The sequence below is a fragment of the Schistocerca cancellata genome, chromosome 5, assembly GCF_023864275.1.
Source record: "Schistocerca cancellata isolate TAMUIC-IGC-003103 chromosome 5, iqSchCanc2.1, whole genome shotgun sequence".
NCBI lineage: Eukaryota > Metazoa > Arthropoda > Insecta > Orthoptera > Acrididae > Schistocerca > Schistocerca cancellata.
This window is the reverse complement of record NC_064630.1, coordinates 395,921,038-395,937,057: the sequence shown is the minus strand read 5'-3', so window position 1 is coordinate 395,937,057 and position 16,020 is coordinate 395,921,038. Positions and strand designations below refer to the sequence as shown.

General features: G+C 38.3%; 1 protein-coding gene across 1 annotated transcript in view; it reads left to right on the top strand.

Annotated features, from left to right (window-relative positions):
- The first annotated feature begins 11,305 nt into the window (after positions 1 to 11,305).
- The window catches only part of LOC126188186 (cell division control protein 6 homolog), a 30,144-nt gene continuing 25,429 nt past the window's right edge, over positions 11,306 to 16,020 (top strand). Inside the window, exons 1-2 of the mRNA XM_049929718.1 lie at positions 11,306 to 11,684; positions 11,778 to 11,948. Coding sequence (XP_049785675.1) covers positions 11,447 to 11,684; positions 11,778 to 11,948 — 409 coding nt within the window. The 5' untranslated portion in view covers positions 11,306 to 11,446. The remainder of the gene's footprint in view (positions 11,685 to 11,777; positions 11,949 to 16,020) is intronic.

The window sequence follows — 16,020 nt, the reverse complement described above, 5'->3', positions numbered from 1 at the left end:
AACAGGCATTTGGAAAACCACACAGCATGTTCAACCCATGGTTTAAGAATTTCATCCCAGTATTTCAACCCTCCACCCAGTGGAAGGACACATTGGTGTTTGTTTAAATATACATGTTGCAATTATTCGCATACTACCCCAGTAGTTTGCATCCCTAAAATGCAGAGCAATGACATGAGCTGGAAGTGATGTCTATATGCTAGGTACATGCGAACACACACATAGGCTCACCCCCCACCCTCAGCCTAATGCAGTCTTTGTGAGTGAACATACATTCCTCTGTAGAAAAGTTTCAGCAGTTTTTTTGGCATAATCACATAATTTAGGGGACCTGATGGTGATGTCATGCACAAACAATGTGGGGAATAAATTGTCTAATGCTGAATGTCCGTATAATTTATTATATTACCGCAATGTGGCAATTGATTGAGTGACATTTTTATGTTGGTCTTCCTGGAAAGGGTAGCTATTTGTGGACTACTAGGAAAAAATTTTTAAACTATACATAGCAATGGTGTGCTTACAGAAGATATATTGCAGAAATTTTTATAGATTCACAGCTAAATTTTTACGTGTGTCCTCTCGAAAAATCGGATAAATTACCCCAGAAATGTAAATAGTGTCATACATTGAGGTGCCAGCTAGAAATGTATGGTGGTGGTATTCTGAAGACCCATATCAGTGAAATATCCGCAAAACTTGTATTTATGTGTATCTTATTGGAAAATCGATAAAATTGTCCCAAACATGCAAATAGCATCATGCACTGAGGTGCCTGTAGGATATGTATCGTGGTGGTATTCAGAAACCTATTATTCACTCGTATATTGTTAAAAAGTGTGGAGAATCGGTAATCTAGCGATGAAATGTGTGTCTTCCTAGAAAATCGGTAAAAATTAGCCATGAAACCGTAAATACCATCGTGTGTTGCAGAAATAAGGGGGTTGCCGAAAATTCGTGAAAACTAGGCCAATTCCCCTGGGTGCTTTTACCATGCTGGAAATGTGAAATAGTACTTGAATTTACTGATGATGCTGCGGCTCCAGTGAGGTACTGATGAAGAATGACTGTCAAGGGATGGCGGGAGGACACTAAGAGGTGGTTGGGGTGGTGTTGGGGACATGGCCGATAGATGGTGGTGAGCTTCATAAATTACCAACATAAAAATGACTGCTATCACTTTAAGCTAAAAGCTTTGAACACCTGAGTAAACATGAACCAACACCGCCCTCTTGCTTATAAATTACAATAATTGTCTTAACAGTTATTGACCATTAACTGACATTATCATGACAGTCCTTGGCATTAATTATGTCATAAATAAACAAGACAGAAACTAGGGCAACTGAACAGTTTGTTTACCTGAGGAGAACAGTAGGCTCTTTGTTCTGAAATGCATTTATGTCCACTACTAAGAGTGACCTAGAAGCAGAAAATAAAGAAAGAGAAGAAAAAATAAGAAGAAGGAAACATGGAAAGCAGCAGAAGAAAAGGAAGGCAGTAAAAAGAACAGTGTGAAGAGCATGGATCCCAATCCTGGAAAAGCTCATTTCAATGATAACAGTGAAGACAGAGTGTGCGTGTACTGCGAAGAAAAATTTTAAAATTCAGGGTCAGAAGAGCAGTGGATTCATTGCTAATTGTGTTCCCTTTTGGCCGTACAGGCATTGAGAAACACAGTTTCACTTTTATTTGTGAAAAGTGTAAATAATTTAATTTGAATCATTTTTACAATAAAATTTATACAGTTCTTTGTTAAAATCATATTTATCCCTCATTTTTGAGTTTAAATCAGAATGGCCACTTTGCCCACTCATGTTGGATAAAGTGGCCATTTTGCCACTTTCTGAAAACTGAATTGTGTAAAGTACTTAATTTGGTCCTCAAGTAATTAAGGTGTTCGATATTATACTTCAGCAGTTACAGATTATATCACTGACTTCTATGCATTTCTGTCTATTGTAATTCAGGTTAAAAAAGAGTAATATATTAGCCTGGCAGCTTTGCGTGGCTGTCCCCTACATTAATGTTTGCAAAACATACTCAAAGAGCACAGTCAAGATCCCTAGTTCTTAAATACCTCAAGTGAATGATCTCACTTATGATTTTTCGTTTTTATTATAAGGACTTTCTTTCATAATTTGATAATTTTTCCTACATTCTGTCTGTTTGATGCCCAAAAAATTATACCTAGTAACTGAGTAAACATATGTGTGATAAGTTACTTTAAGGCTATTATTGTTACATTCTTGTGCTAGAACCCTTAGATCGAGCTCTTCCAACAAGTGCCCTATGGGCTGTAGCACTCAAGCTTTCTGAGGGAGCTGTGATAGTGAAGAGAGTTGGCATCAAGCACGCTAGTATTCTGTGGACACAAGTAGACAATGGTACCTCTGTCTTCTCGTGGATTTGTAGTTGTGAAGTCAGCAAAAATGTCTAGTCACGGAAGCCTGCTGCCTGCATGATTAGAAGGAACATATCTCTTCAGTGAAAGTGATAGTGTGTCATGAAACACAATTCAAACCGTAACTGCAATCACCTTCATGCATCTGATTGCAATCGTATTTAAGACAAAGCTCGCCACAAACTTCTTTCCAGTTTGAAGAGCAACATACAGTAAGTTAAAAAAATACTGCAATACTGCGATTGAGGATTATTTAGGGCTGTAAAAATACTTCTGTACTACTGTAACACGTTTATTCATTTAATCTCAATTCTGCTGAAAAAAAAACCTGAATGAAAATGTAATTTGTGCAAGTTATAAAGTAGCTCATGTCGTAGCACTGAGTGGCAAACCATTCTCTTTGATACCTCTAGATAAGTCATGTTTGGCAGCAGAAGCAGAATGCTTAGTTCCACAGAGTTTGTAACCTTTGAAGGCATTCGTCTCTCAAAGAAAACGTCTTTCTGTCGAACCCCAAACATGGGAGCTTGTTTAGAGGCAAAAATGGAAATGAGCGTATGGCATCGTTGGCCAGGAGGCCCCGTTCGGGGAAGTTCGGCCGCCAAGTGCAAGTCTTATTTCAGTTGACGCCACATTGGGCGACTTGCGCGCCTGTGATGAAAATTAAATGAAACGATGATGAGGGCAACACAACACCGCAAAACTCAGTAATAAAACCAGAAGTTTAATAGCATGTTCCCTCGCACTCTAGAAGAGCAGTGATAAATTTGATTGTGTGGAACTCATTGTTTATGTACATAGTATGGACAAGAAAATGCAAGTTATGGAGTTGCAGCTAGCATGGTACCACTGGATTACACTAAAACAGGGCTCATTTTTTGAAGCTGTGATGTGGACAGAATGAACTTGCGTGGGAAAACCCTCATTCTGTGGCCACAGGTGGTGCGCCACAAATAATTGGACCTTATAAAGGTTTCGTATCTTGCTTAAAAATACACTTAAAGGCGCCTTTGGAAAGAATACCTACAATTCACACTGTTTCCCTCATCGGGAGGCAATGCGCACCGAAACTATGGACCTTTGTCACGCAGTGGACATTGTGATGAAGTGTGCGAATTTTGCATGAAGGCTCAGTGTCAACTGTCGTCGGTTCAAAGAGTTTCTTCGAGATACTGAAGGAAGTTGTATATTGAGATATGCCTTACCACAGCATTGTTCAGTGCACCAGCAGATTAAGGTTCTTGACCCTTTTTCAATTCGTGAGGAAATTCGTTCCTAGACAGAAAAAGAAAAGAAACTCCTTGCCTCAGAGAACCAAAATGAATATCAGATCTTGCTTTTCTTGCTGCTATAACGATGCACCTAAACACACCAATTGTGTCATTGCAGTCGAAAGATTTGTTGATAGTAAAAAAAGTAAAGTTGTATGACTTGGATGGCTGTAAGACCCTGAAGGGCAGCAGGTTCAACTGAATGAGTGGAAAGATTTTTCCTACCCTCCACGCCCACAGGCACATTTGTTCACAAATTATGAGAGTTGTATTCATGCATGACAAACTCAGGGCGTTCGGAGATTAGCTCCATTTATTTGAGATGCAAAGAGGGAAGAGAAATATGAAATTCTTCGCCCACCTTCGTTCTCTAAATTAATCTGCTGATATCTCGATTGTAAATTACCAACCTATAATTAATCAGATAATAAATAATTTCGAGTCACAGCTCGAAGAACAGATTTTTTTAGAGAAAGAATAGCAGTTTCTTAGTATTCTTTTACCTGACTTACAAAATTCAATGTTGCTAAAGGACAGGTACTGCAATTATTTGAATTTGTCCCAGTAGTATCCTAATTTAAACACAGAAACATATCTGAGGCCATGTAGGAATTCAGCTGGTGTTATGACCACATTCGAGTCAACATACTACTGTGAGCAGCCATTCTCTGCAATAAAGACGATTGAAAACAAGGAATGGTCATAGCTTCAGGAAACTTATGTGAAGAGTATGCTGCAGCAAATAAGATAACAGCTAACATAAGTGCACTTACCTCACAAATAGTTCTGTAAAAAAAAAAGCATCAATAAATTATTTGACATTTTTGCATCCTGATGCTTCCCCCTTTGCATCAGCAGAACTCCACGAAAAGAATAACTAACAACGTAGACATGGGAAAGGAGCTCCAGACAGTGCACCAATACACCAAACTGAAAATGGAATTCAAAGGACACTTATAATAGTGAGTGTGGACCACAGAGGGAACATCTAAGAGTAGAACTCCTCCAGGGCGAAAACTGAACAATAGTGCACAAATGGGTGCACTGGACTAAAGAGGGAGCACTTAAGAACGTTCCTGATGGGACTGCACCACAGCGAGAACACCTGCAGCAACATGGACCGAAAATAGAACGCTAGTACATGGACAGATGCACTGGACTGAATACAAAACGACTAAGGACACTACAAGTGGGACTGGACTGCAGCCGGTATGCCTGGAACTGGCCATGGTGGGGCCCGGACTGTAGATATAAATACTGTACCTGTTCTACTTTGCAAACGTCGCCAGACACTCTTGGGCAGCGGTAGCTAGGGCATCTTTGCTGCTGAGTGTTCCACTGTTTTATGCTGAGAGATGTGTTTGCCCAGTGATGTGTGCATGACTCTAGCAAATTTTCGTGTTGCTGTTCTAGCAGTGAAAAGTAAATTTGTTATATTGACACTGTGCTTACCATCATGCGCAAGGGCAGATGCAACGTTAAGAGGAGAAAGTTCAAGTAGATGAAATGTCCCTCGCTGACTCTGCCTGGGTCTACCAAATCACTGGACGATCGATGAACAGTCACCGGCGGAGACGCTATAGTTAGCGTCTTCCGAGTTTCGTCTATCATCGGGTGACCATCTAGTGATTTGGTAGATGGCTCTGAGCACTATGGGACTTAACTGCTGTGGTCATGAGTCCCCTAGAAGTTAGAACTACTTAAACCTAACTAACCTAAGGACATCACACACATCCACGCCCGAGGCAGGATTCGAACCTGCGACCGTAGCAGTCGCGCGGTTCCAGACTGTAGCGCCTAGAACCGCTCAGCCATCCCGGCCGGCAGTGATTTGGTAGACTCTGTCACTATGCCTGCGATGATGACGAACCACTGCACACAGAGACGTTGATTCCCCTTCTCTCTTTCTAAATCCAATACCATGTTGAGAAATGCATGGAACTCCTTGGCACAATGTAGGGTATTGCAAGTAGTGATATCGCCATAAAGTGCCCAGATAACGACACTCTTCACGAGGTGCAAGTCGAAAACTGTAGCGATTATAAGGCCTTCTCCCCTCTCCTCGACTAATACGTCCCTGCACAGGAGAACTTGTGGGAGAAGAAGAAGATGGTGATGATGTCAAGTAGGGTACTCCTCAGAGGGTTTCTGTGGCTATGCAACGAAGAAATGGTCAGCAAAGGATTGCTCCAGGCTGGATTCAGAGATGTGCTAGTCCAGTTACACAACAGGGCAGTAAGCAGAAGCCATTGCTGTTCATCTTGGCGGTGAACAGAACGGAGAACCGACGACGTGCTGCACAAGCTGCGTGGCTGCCATGTGCAAGTAGAACCGCCCCCTGTGGGACTTGATGAGAAGCCTCAGTGTTTCAGGCCTCAAAAAGAGAGGCATATGGCCAAATATTGCGACAATCAGGCAAACAGAGCAGTCACGGTTGCTCACTGAAGAAGGATGATTGACCAACGTGTGCTCGCTGTTGTAAACCCCATTTTATAAACTGGTGCAGTTGCGAGGCCTTCTCAAGCCTGATTAGCACCAGTAAAATGACGCAGTGTACGTCCCAGGAGAGATCAGCAGAAGCTGATCAAACCGAGAAGAAATGTTCACGAAGACTAGGAAGACGAGGCAAAACTGCAGCTTTGCCCCCCGAGAAGTGCAATGGCAAGCCGACAGTTTCGTGTTGCTGATATTGCGACTATGGTTCTGATTACTTAGTTTTATGTTCCAGTTGCAATCTAATTAAAAAAAGTCATCATCCTCCTAGATTCAAAAAGAAATGTTGGACCACATTTATGTGGATATGGACGACTAAGTAGTGGTATAATATCTACCCTTTTCCGTTCGTTGTATAATCCAGTGATTTCGCCACTGTTGATCAAAGTGGCGAGTAAAAGTTATTTATTTTGGGTGCCCTGAGATGAATATGTAGACAACTGGAAAACTTATAAAGAGCCTCTGTTACGATTTTAGTAAATTCCGCTATTGATGTTGCATGGGGGCTTAATTAAATATAATGCAAATAATTTTAATTTTATTTTTTAGTAGCCATCTGTCCAGTTACTCAGTCTCGTAACCAGTTGGCCCTGACTGGTATTAGTACGCACTCTGACTGCATAGAATAACAACAAGAAATGAAAGAAAACTTCTGTTAACACAATTAATTAATTAAGTCCCCAGCAACTATAAAAGCTACGAAACAACAAAGCACAAGTGTAACTGTTCTGTGTGTGGAAGTGTGATTCAACGTACACATCTGGCATGGTTCTTCCTCAATAAGACAAGGTATTTTAAGCACCATTTTCACTGAAGTAATTAAAAAAACCAGAAATACTATAACTGCACATAGAAACCAGAATTACACTCTAATACATGAACACAAGCCAGATAGCCAGATGCTTTGTTGACTGAACCTGTGACCAAGAGACATTGTTAGTTAGGACATTTGAAATAAAAAAAATTGTCTTTACCTTCATATACGTTGACGAAACATACACTCTGATCATTACAACATCCGCAATCGAACAGCATCGGCTGTCTAGCCCATCAGAACAACTGCACACAACATGCTCATAACTAGTCACGGCTACATCAGAACTACAACTGCCCACGGCAACTTCTCAATAAGCACTCTCCACGACAACTTCTCAACAAGCACTGCCAGTGGAGGCGGCTGAATAATACTCTTTGGCGCAATCTCTGGCGCTGTGACTCAGTATAGGCACATTTCAATGTTTCTATACTACTTCTATATCTGAATATAGATTGGGATTTCATAACCGTTTCTGTCTCTGAAAACGAAGATACTAAATTATGTTTTCTATGTCTTCAGTACCACACTGACAACACTCTGACTTGCTTCAAGCACTCAGGAAAGATGCCTGATCTGAATGACTCGTTTATAATATCTTATGCTATCTATGCATTTCTTGGGCATACACATTGGATTTTTATATAAACCTGAGGATTTTTTATTATTTAGCCTGCACACTATGCTTCTGACTTCCTGCTCTTTTAGCGGGTAACAAAACCATTGAGTTATTCAAGTTGCTTCTGACATGCAATTTATATGATTCTGGAAAATTTTACTGTAGTTTTGTTGCTGTTTTGGTGAAATACCTGTTTGTACTATTGATCAGTTTTTTGGGTTACAAATTATTGCTCCTCTATCTTTTATTTGGAATTTATTTCCTTCTGTTGCAAGTTAGCAGAACAGCAATTGCAATTATCTTCTCTTATTTAAAGTATGGGGACATGTGGAAGAGTACTGTTGTACTTTTAAGCTACATGTTATGTACATTAAAGGCAGCCCTGTTTAAAATCTACAGCATCATAACTTTTCTTTAATTGTGGTTGAAGGTAGGCATAATGTTGCTCAGTCAGAGGAACTCTGTAGAGTGTGATATTAATTTTCTTTGGTAAGTAACACAATGTCATGTGACCTGGAAGGAAATGTTGAAGGTGTTCCTCCATGATTGAAGGCAATAATTCTGTTCTGTGCACCTGAACACTCACTCCATATATATATTCCTATCCGTCACTTACCATGCGGTTTGATATTAAAGAGCCATGATGTGCTAAAAATTTACCCCCATGTAGCTGACTTTCTTCTTGAAATAAATGAATTCACTAAACGGAAGATACAAATCTAGCATTCAGGGATATTTTTATGTCTTTGATGTTTTTAGCTACTATTCTAGAGTTCCTTATTGTATGTTTTTTTTGTTATATGTATAAATATTACTAATTTTATTAAATTTTTAATTTCTTGCTTATGTAGTATGTGGGATGATTAACGTTGTCTACTATGGGATGTGTAGGAACAAATTGTTTGTGTATGTTAGGGTGTCCACAGAGCTTTGGTGTTCTAGGGTTCATTGGGATGCATGTCCTTTTTTCATATTCTGTAAGCACTGTGTGACATCTTTTTATGGTTTTATTGGTGGGGGCTACAAATTTGTTTGTGGCATTTCTATTGATTTTTGTGATAACATTACTACCAAAGAAATCGTTAACTTTTTGTATGCAGACATTTTTATTTATGATAGCTAGACTGGGCCACTGTTATTCATTAATAGTAGCTTTTACCAATTTTGAGCTCTCTTTATGATGTGTTCACTATTGTGAGAGTGACTTCACTCTGTTGCTATATACGTAAGTTTGTTATGTCTAGTGATACTTTTGCAGATGCAATTAGTTGTTTTTGTTGAGTATTGTGTAATCTAGGTTCGATGGTATGATAAAAATGGAAAGGAGATATTATGTTGTTAGTTTTTGAAATGGGGTATTATTTTTCCATGAGGCATTTTATTTTATTTTTGTATGTGGATCTGATCTTAGGCTGATCTTATGAACATAGATATTTATAAAATGTGACATAATGTGAAAAATTAATAGAGTAGTATTGTTACTTAATTTTAGGTGAGCGACATACATGTCTTGATTTAGGTGTTCCTTATAAGACAGTTTACTGCAGATTTCTTGTTGCATCCATAATTTTGTTCCATATTGTCTGATGTGAGGTATCAACCTTGGTTCTGCTGAAATCTTGATGTTGATGTAGGCCGGGATGAGCTTCTTCTTTAGTCAAACCTTACTGAAATTCACACTTTCGATGAATTTTACCATTTTTATTCTTATCCTTAAGTATTTCAAAAAGTTACCCATATTGGTGTATGACATTTAAGCCCGTAACTTTTGTTCTTTGGGTTTGCAGTGCAAAATATCTCCTCTAATGACATGATTATTATGAGTATCAGGCAGCTACACTACTCTTTAAATGGTTTATATTTTATAAATTACTCACAATGAATGGGAGTTTTCCAATTGCCTATATATTCATCTCAGGGCACCCAAAATAAATAATTTTTACTCGTTTTTACTGCATTACACAACGAACACAAAAGGGTGGATGTTATACTTAGTCATCCATATCCATTTAAATGTGGTCCAATAGTTTTTTTTAATCTAGAAGGATGATGACTTTTTTAATTAGATTGCAACTGGAACATGAAACTGCATAATCAGAACCAGAGCTGCAATATCACCAATACAGTAAAGACAATTATTAAAAACCAGCAGAGTCCTCTAACTGGGGAAGTATCAAGAATGGAGTCCCACAGGGTTCAGAGTTGGGTCCTTTATTGTTCTTAATAAAAATTAACGACTTGCCACTCTATATTCATGAAGATGCAAAGCTAGTTCTTTTTGCTGATGATACAAGTACAGTATTCACACCCAACAAGGAAGAATCAGCTGAGGAAATTGCAAATAATGTCTTTCAGAAAATTATTAAATGGTTCTGGGAAAACGAATTTTATACAATTCTGTACAGTAAATGGCATAATACCATTGATAAATATAGACTATGAACGGAAGTCTGTTGCTAAGGCAGAATACTCAAAATTTCTAGGTGTGTGCATTGATGAGAAATTGAATTGGAAGAAACACATCGATGATCTGCTGAAACGGTTCGGTTCAGCTACTTATTCTGTTAGGGTTGTTGCAAATTCATATCAGTAAATTAGTCTACTATGCCTATTTTCATTCATTGCTTTCATATGGCATCGTATTTTGGGGTAATTCGTCATTAAGGGAGAAAATATTCATTTCACAAAAGTGTGTAATCAGAATAATAGCTGAAGCCCACCCAATATTACCTTGCAGACATTTATTCAAGGAAATCCGGATATTCACAATACCTTCGCAATACATATATCCACTTATGAAATTTGTCATTAATAACCCATCGCAATTCAAAAATAGCAGCGAAGTGCATAGCTACAGCACTAGAAGAAAGGATGATATTCACTATTCTGGATTAAATCTCACTTCGGCACAGAAAGGAATGAATTATGCTACCACAAAAATCTTTGATCTTTTGCTAAATAGAATTAAAAGTCTAGCAGATAGTCAACGAATATTTAAAAGAAAGAAAGGGGTGAATTATGCCATCACAAAAATCTTTGGTCTTTTGCCAAATAGAATTAAAAGTCTGTCAGATAGTCAACCAACATTTAAAAGCAAATTAAAAGTATTTCTGAATGACAACTCCATCTACTCAATAGATAAAATTTTAGATATGAAGTAGTAACAGTAAAAAAATTAATCAATTAATTTGTGTAACGAAAACTTATGTTAAATGAGACGTTCTGCATCATTGCACAATGTCGCATTCATGATCTATGGAATAAGGTTTAATGTATGTATCTACGAAACTGTCGATCTGAACCAGACGTCTTGGGAGCTCCAGGTATTCAGAATAACGCAAGGGACGGTATACAGTAATAATAGTAAGCAAAACTTTGCTACCGATCAGAGTCTTGGATGTTTAGAGACTGTTTAATGCTGCTATTTATTCTACACGTATCTACATGTGCTCTGCATATACAACCCAATCTAGGCAGAAATAAGAAAGTGTCATTGGGAAATGTGACGTAATGAGTAAAGAACAATATTATTTACTTATGCACTAAAAACAATACACTGTAATGGATAAATTGGAGCATTCAAGGGCCAATAATAATAATATTAATAATAAATACAAATTTGAAAAAACATGTCCAAATGTATCTTCCGTTCTATCGATACCGATCGTTGTTTTGGCTATCGATTCAAGCGTTACCGCGCGTTTTTCGCGCCAAATCTAGTGTTGCTTTCAATGTGGATGTGGAACTGTGTGTGCTACCAAATCAACGGCATAATCCCGGTGTCCGCTATACGCTTATCAGTTTGTCTGCTTACGAACTGAACCAGAAAACGAAGTTTCACAAAAATGGCAATGGTACAGACGAATCTGAGATTTAAGGTGAGAAAGAATCCCCAGAAAACCTTGGTTGTGAAAGATTTCTACGGTTCGTGCAAAGAAAATACTGATGCATCACGAACGAATGTATGTGGAGATGATAACAGTAACTCAAAGACAGGAATTGCTAGTGAAAATCCGCAGCAAGATACAGAGAATCGTATTGCGGCAAGGAAACGCTGTACTAGTAATGAAGTGAAATCAGCTGGTAAGTTCTTCCCTTCTCTTTTTTTTTTTTTTTTAAAAAAAAAAGTGATTTATATGTTTGAAAGACGTTAGCCTTAACATGTGAATTTTTCAGGTAATCAAATTGATGGCGGGAGTCCTCCAAAGAGAGAGAAATATGTATCAGCAACAACCCCATCTACTACTCCATCCCAACTACTGATGAAACTGAACTTAACTAGTCCAAAAGCCAGAAGTGATTCACAAGACGAGAAACACTTAACCCCAAAAAAATTGTTCGATTCAGGTATGTTATTATACTTTTCCTTTTCATTGTGTTCCGTATACACCATCAAGAACCTTCAGGATTGTGTAACGAGTCAAGATATACATTATCACGAGAGCAGGTCGACATAGAATCAATAAAATATAACTCCTGTTCTTTTCTTTTCGCACACATCTGAGTGTAAATTTGTATGATTCCTGCGTCAGTTTCATCGTGTAGCTGATTATTTGTTGCTAGTAGCCTAATATTTACCTGATCAGAATGGTATTTTTCAAAGAAAAATTTTTGTACATCTAAAAATTTTCGTTTCATCTTTCAGTACTTGTATGCTAGTCTTCAAGTTTCATAATAAAACACTACTCTCCATGTAGCTCGACAATAATTTTCAATCCACGAATCTAGATTTGCGATAATTTATTGAAACAGTGATTAGTGAAAATGTGTTTTTATTTTTCTTTAAATTTGCTAGCATTTTCCAATGTCTTACTTTGTTAGATGTTATCTTCATGATCTTTACACGAAATTTATGTTGTCAGCAGTAGAATGCCCTGCAGTCAGCTTCAAATGCGGGGGTCCACATTTTCTCAATAGTGTTTATCTAAAAGAAAATCTTCCCTCCACGGATTCCCATTTGAGTTCCTGAAACATCTCCATAATACTTGTTTGTTGATTGAACGTACTGGTAACAAGTCTAGCAGCCTGGCCTCTGAAATGCTTTGATGTCTTCGTTTAATTTGACCTGATGGGGATTCCAAACATGTGAGCATTACTCCAGAACAGGCTACTCTAGTGTTCTAGATGTGGTCTCTTTTACTGATGGAACATGCTTTCCTAAAATTCCCTGAAGAAACCAAAGCTGTCCATTCACAATCCTTACATGATTGTTTCATTTAATATCGCTTCGCAGCATTGCGCCTAGATATTTAGTTGTGATTTGTCAAGTACAACACTGCTAATGCTGTATGCAAACATTACAGGATTGTTTTTCATACTTACCTGCATAACTTACATTTTTCTACATTTAGAGCTAGCTGCCCTTCGCTTGACACAAATTAGAAATAGTCTGTCATTGTGAATCCTCCAAGAGCTGCAGAATTGCTGCTTTCTCTGTCCATCTGATCATTTATGTATATAGAGAATATGTAGCCCTATCACACTTTCCTGTGCTCTCATGACGATATCTTTTGTTGAGGAACACTCGATGTCGTGGTTGAGGCGCTAGATTCTGTTACTTAATCTTTGAGTCTCTCGCACGCCTGGGAACTTATTCGGTGTGTCCGTACATTCATTAAGTCTGCAGTGGGGCATGTCACTTTTCAGAAATCTAACAATATGAAGTCTAAATGTTTCCTTTCATCTGTTCTTCTGCAGGATATCAAATGATAAAAGGGCAAGCTGAGTTAGATGGTCACTTGCTGAATAGCACTATCTTACTACCATGAACTCATGATAAGAAGTGTAATGTTTAGATAAGACATATACGACCTTTGGTGACAAGCTGGCCTGATTCACATACTTAAGCTCTTGAGTGAACTTGGCATTTGACACAGCAGTGCGCCTAGTAAATAAAATCAAAATGTAAATGTTTGTGGGTTAACGCACCAATATGAATGGCACCCCTAGTGCCTTATAGGGCACATTCATTGCGTGTTCACCCGGAATATCTTCCACAGGCTGGATTGGAACCAATCTTGGACCACCACATGCCCACCCTTGGTTTAGGTAGTCCTATGGTTGTAGCCACACAACAGCTGGATTAATCGACAATCTTTTATTGTGTATGGGGTTGGTTTCAAACACACAAAATTCCGTCATCTAGTGTATAAAGTAAAATCATTTGACCATCTGAGGTCATCCTCACCCCATTAGCTCAGCTGATAGAGACAAGTAAGGGGTAGAACCACAATCTAAAATAAGCTACCAACACAGAGTGCTTGCTATGGATCATCTTCAACTGTATAAGTTCATTTTGTAAAATGAAGAAACCGTGCAATATTCAGTTTTGGAACACTTTAATTTCGTCATCTGGTGTAAGAAGTAAAATTGCTTATCTGACATTATCCTCACCCACTGTTGCCATGGGACCAATAGTTCAATATCAAAAGAATAAAAGGGTCATACATTCCATAAAAACCATTCCCTTGTGCTGTGCAATTGGATGCGTTCCCCCTCACGCAACACAGGAGAACTGAATGTGGGAAGCTATTTGCATGGAATGTAGCACTCTTGTTAGTAGCTTACTTTATATTGTTCTACACCTTACTTGTCATGATCAGCTGAGCTAATGCTGTATGGCAGAACAATAAACATGTGTTCTCTTCTTGTTTGTTTGGTTTTGAATGGTTTGCATTTTGATTTTGTTGAAATGCAGCAGCAGGGCAGAGAAAGGTGTTTGTGGTGTTAATGTGAAAGTAACAGGAGTGTGATTATCTTCTGGATAGTGGTTACTGTCATTCTGCTTGGTATTTTCCATTTTCCTTCCAGTCGTAGTCAGCATTATGAAAAAACTTAAATGTCAACGTTATCTTACACCCTCATGACGATATGGCAGGTCAGCTCAGGCTAATAAAGGATCTTTGATTGGGAGAAGTGGGAATGTATTAAATTCTATGGGAATGTGGTAAATAAAACATGCAGCAAACTATATGTGTGGCATGAGAACATTAAACACAAATGCTATAAATGTAATTTTTAATTTCTTCATTATATCTTTTGAAATAATCCCTGGGGTCTACTTTTTTTTGAGACCCACCAAACTGATTTTCTTAAAGGTCCTCTTCCACCAGTTTTTCCACCCTTCTATAAAAAAAGTCGCTATTTTGCATCCATTACTTATGAAACTGATAATTTGGTAATATTCACCCCTGTCTTTGGAAATATTACTCTCTTCTTTAAGGCTAGGTTCTCATTTGAGTGAGCAAAAAATTGGCAAAGTTTGGAAATGTTTTTGAGGCAATGGAAAGACATTCAAAGGATCTGTTTGTGGATTATGATTGATCATACTTTATTTTCTCTTAGATTTTCAGTACAGGAAAAAAGCCCTTGTAATTACAGTTTGAGCAAGGGCCTGTGAGTTTTAAGTATGCAGACTGCGTGCAGTGTAACCCCTCAGGAGTTATCTGAAATCTAATATGGATATCAGTTGATATTACATTAAATTTATGGGAGTATATATGCCTAACCACAATGAAATGACCTTAAATTTAAGGATTTGGTGCTACCTTGAACTTCAATTTTGATTTTTTGGGGGATTTTTTTTCACTCATTATGGCTTTACAAAAAATTTAGTGTTAATAAATCTCATATCCTATACATATAAGCTCCCAAGAAAAATGTTTACTTGGTTGAATCATTTGTATTTTATGCAGCATGCAGTGTTGAAAATTTTTTCTTGAGAAAAACCTGCTCCTGATAAAACTGAAGTGCCATGTATTTATGAAATGCTTGGAAAAACTGTAAAGACATATATCATACCTGTATAAAAGATATTTTATGTGGATCTTGTGAGAGGCTTTAGTGATTTTGTATTGCCATCAAGATGGCTGCCTGTAGACAATGTTTGCTATAGCATCACAACTATTTTAAATCGGACTATACAGGGAAACCTACTTGCTGTGGACATTGTTGCAGCAAATGATGTCACTTCCTCTCATGGACATGAAACTCCAAAAATTTAAAGTGATTGTAATCATTCTACACCCCCACCCCACCCCCTTGCGGATCCGGTTGTTAGTATAGGCCCGAGGTATTTCTGCTTGTCGTAAGAGGCGACTAAAAGGAGTCTCACATGTTTCAGCCTTTGCGATGGTCCCTTGTAGGGTTTGACCTTCATTTTTCGAAATTTTTTTCCCAAAGAGTGGGCTAATTGGGGAAGGGCGCCTTACGTGGTGCATCAAGATCTTTAGCCAACTTTCTTGTCATCACATTGCAGTCATGCCCATTCTCCATCTCTTTGGTGAGGACACCTTCCTGGGTACGTTTTCCACCAATCATATTCAGCACGGTAGCCAGTCCATTGTGGTGGGGCCGCCATGTACCCTGTTGGTTATGACCCCCTGACAACACAGGGATCACTCTGCTGATGGCTGTGCTG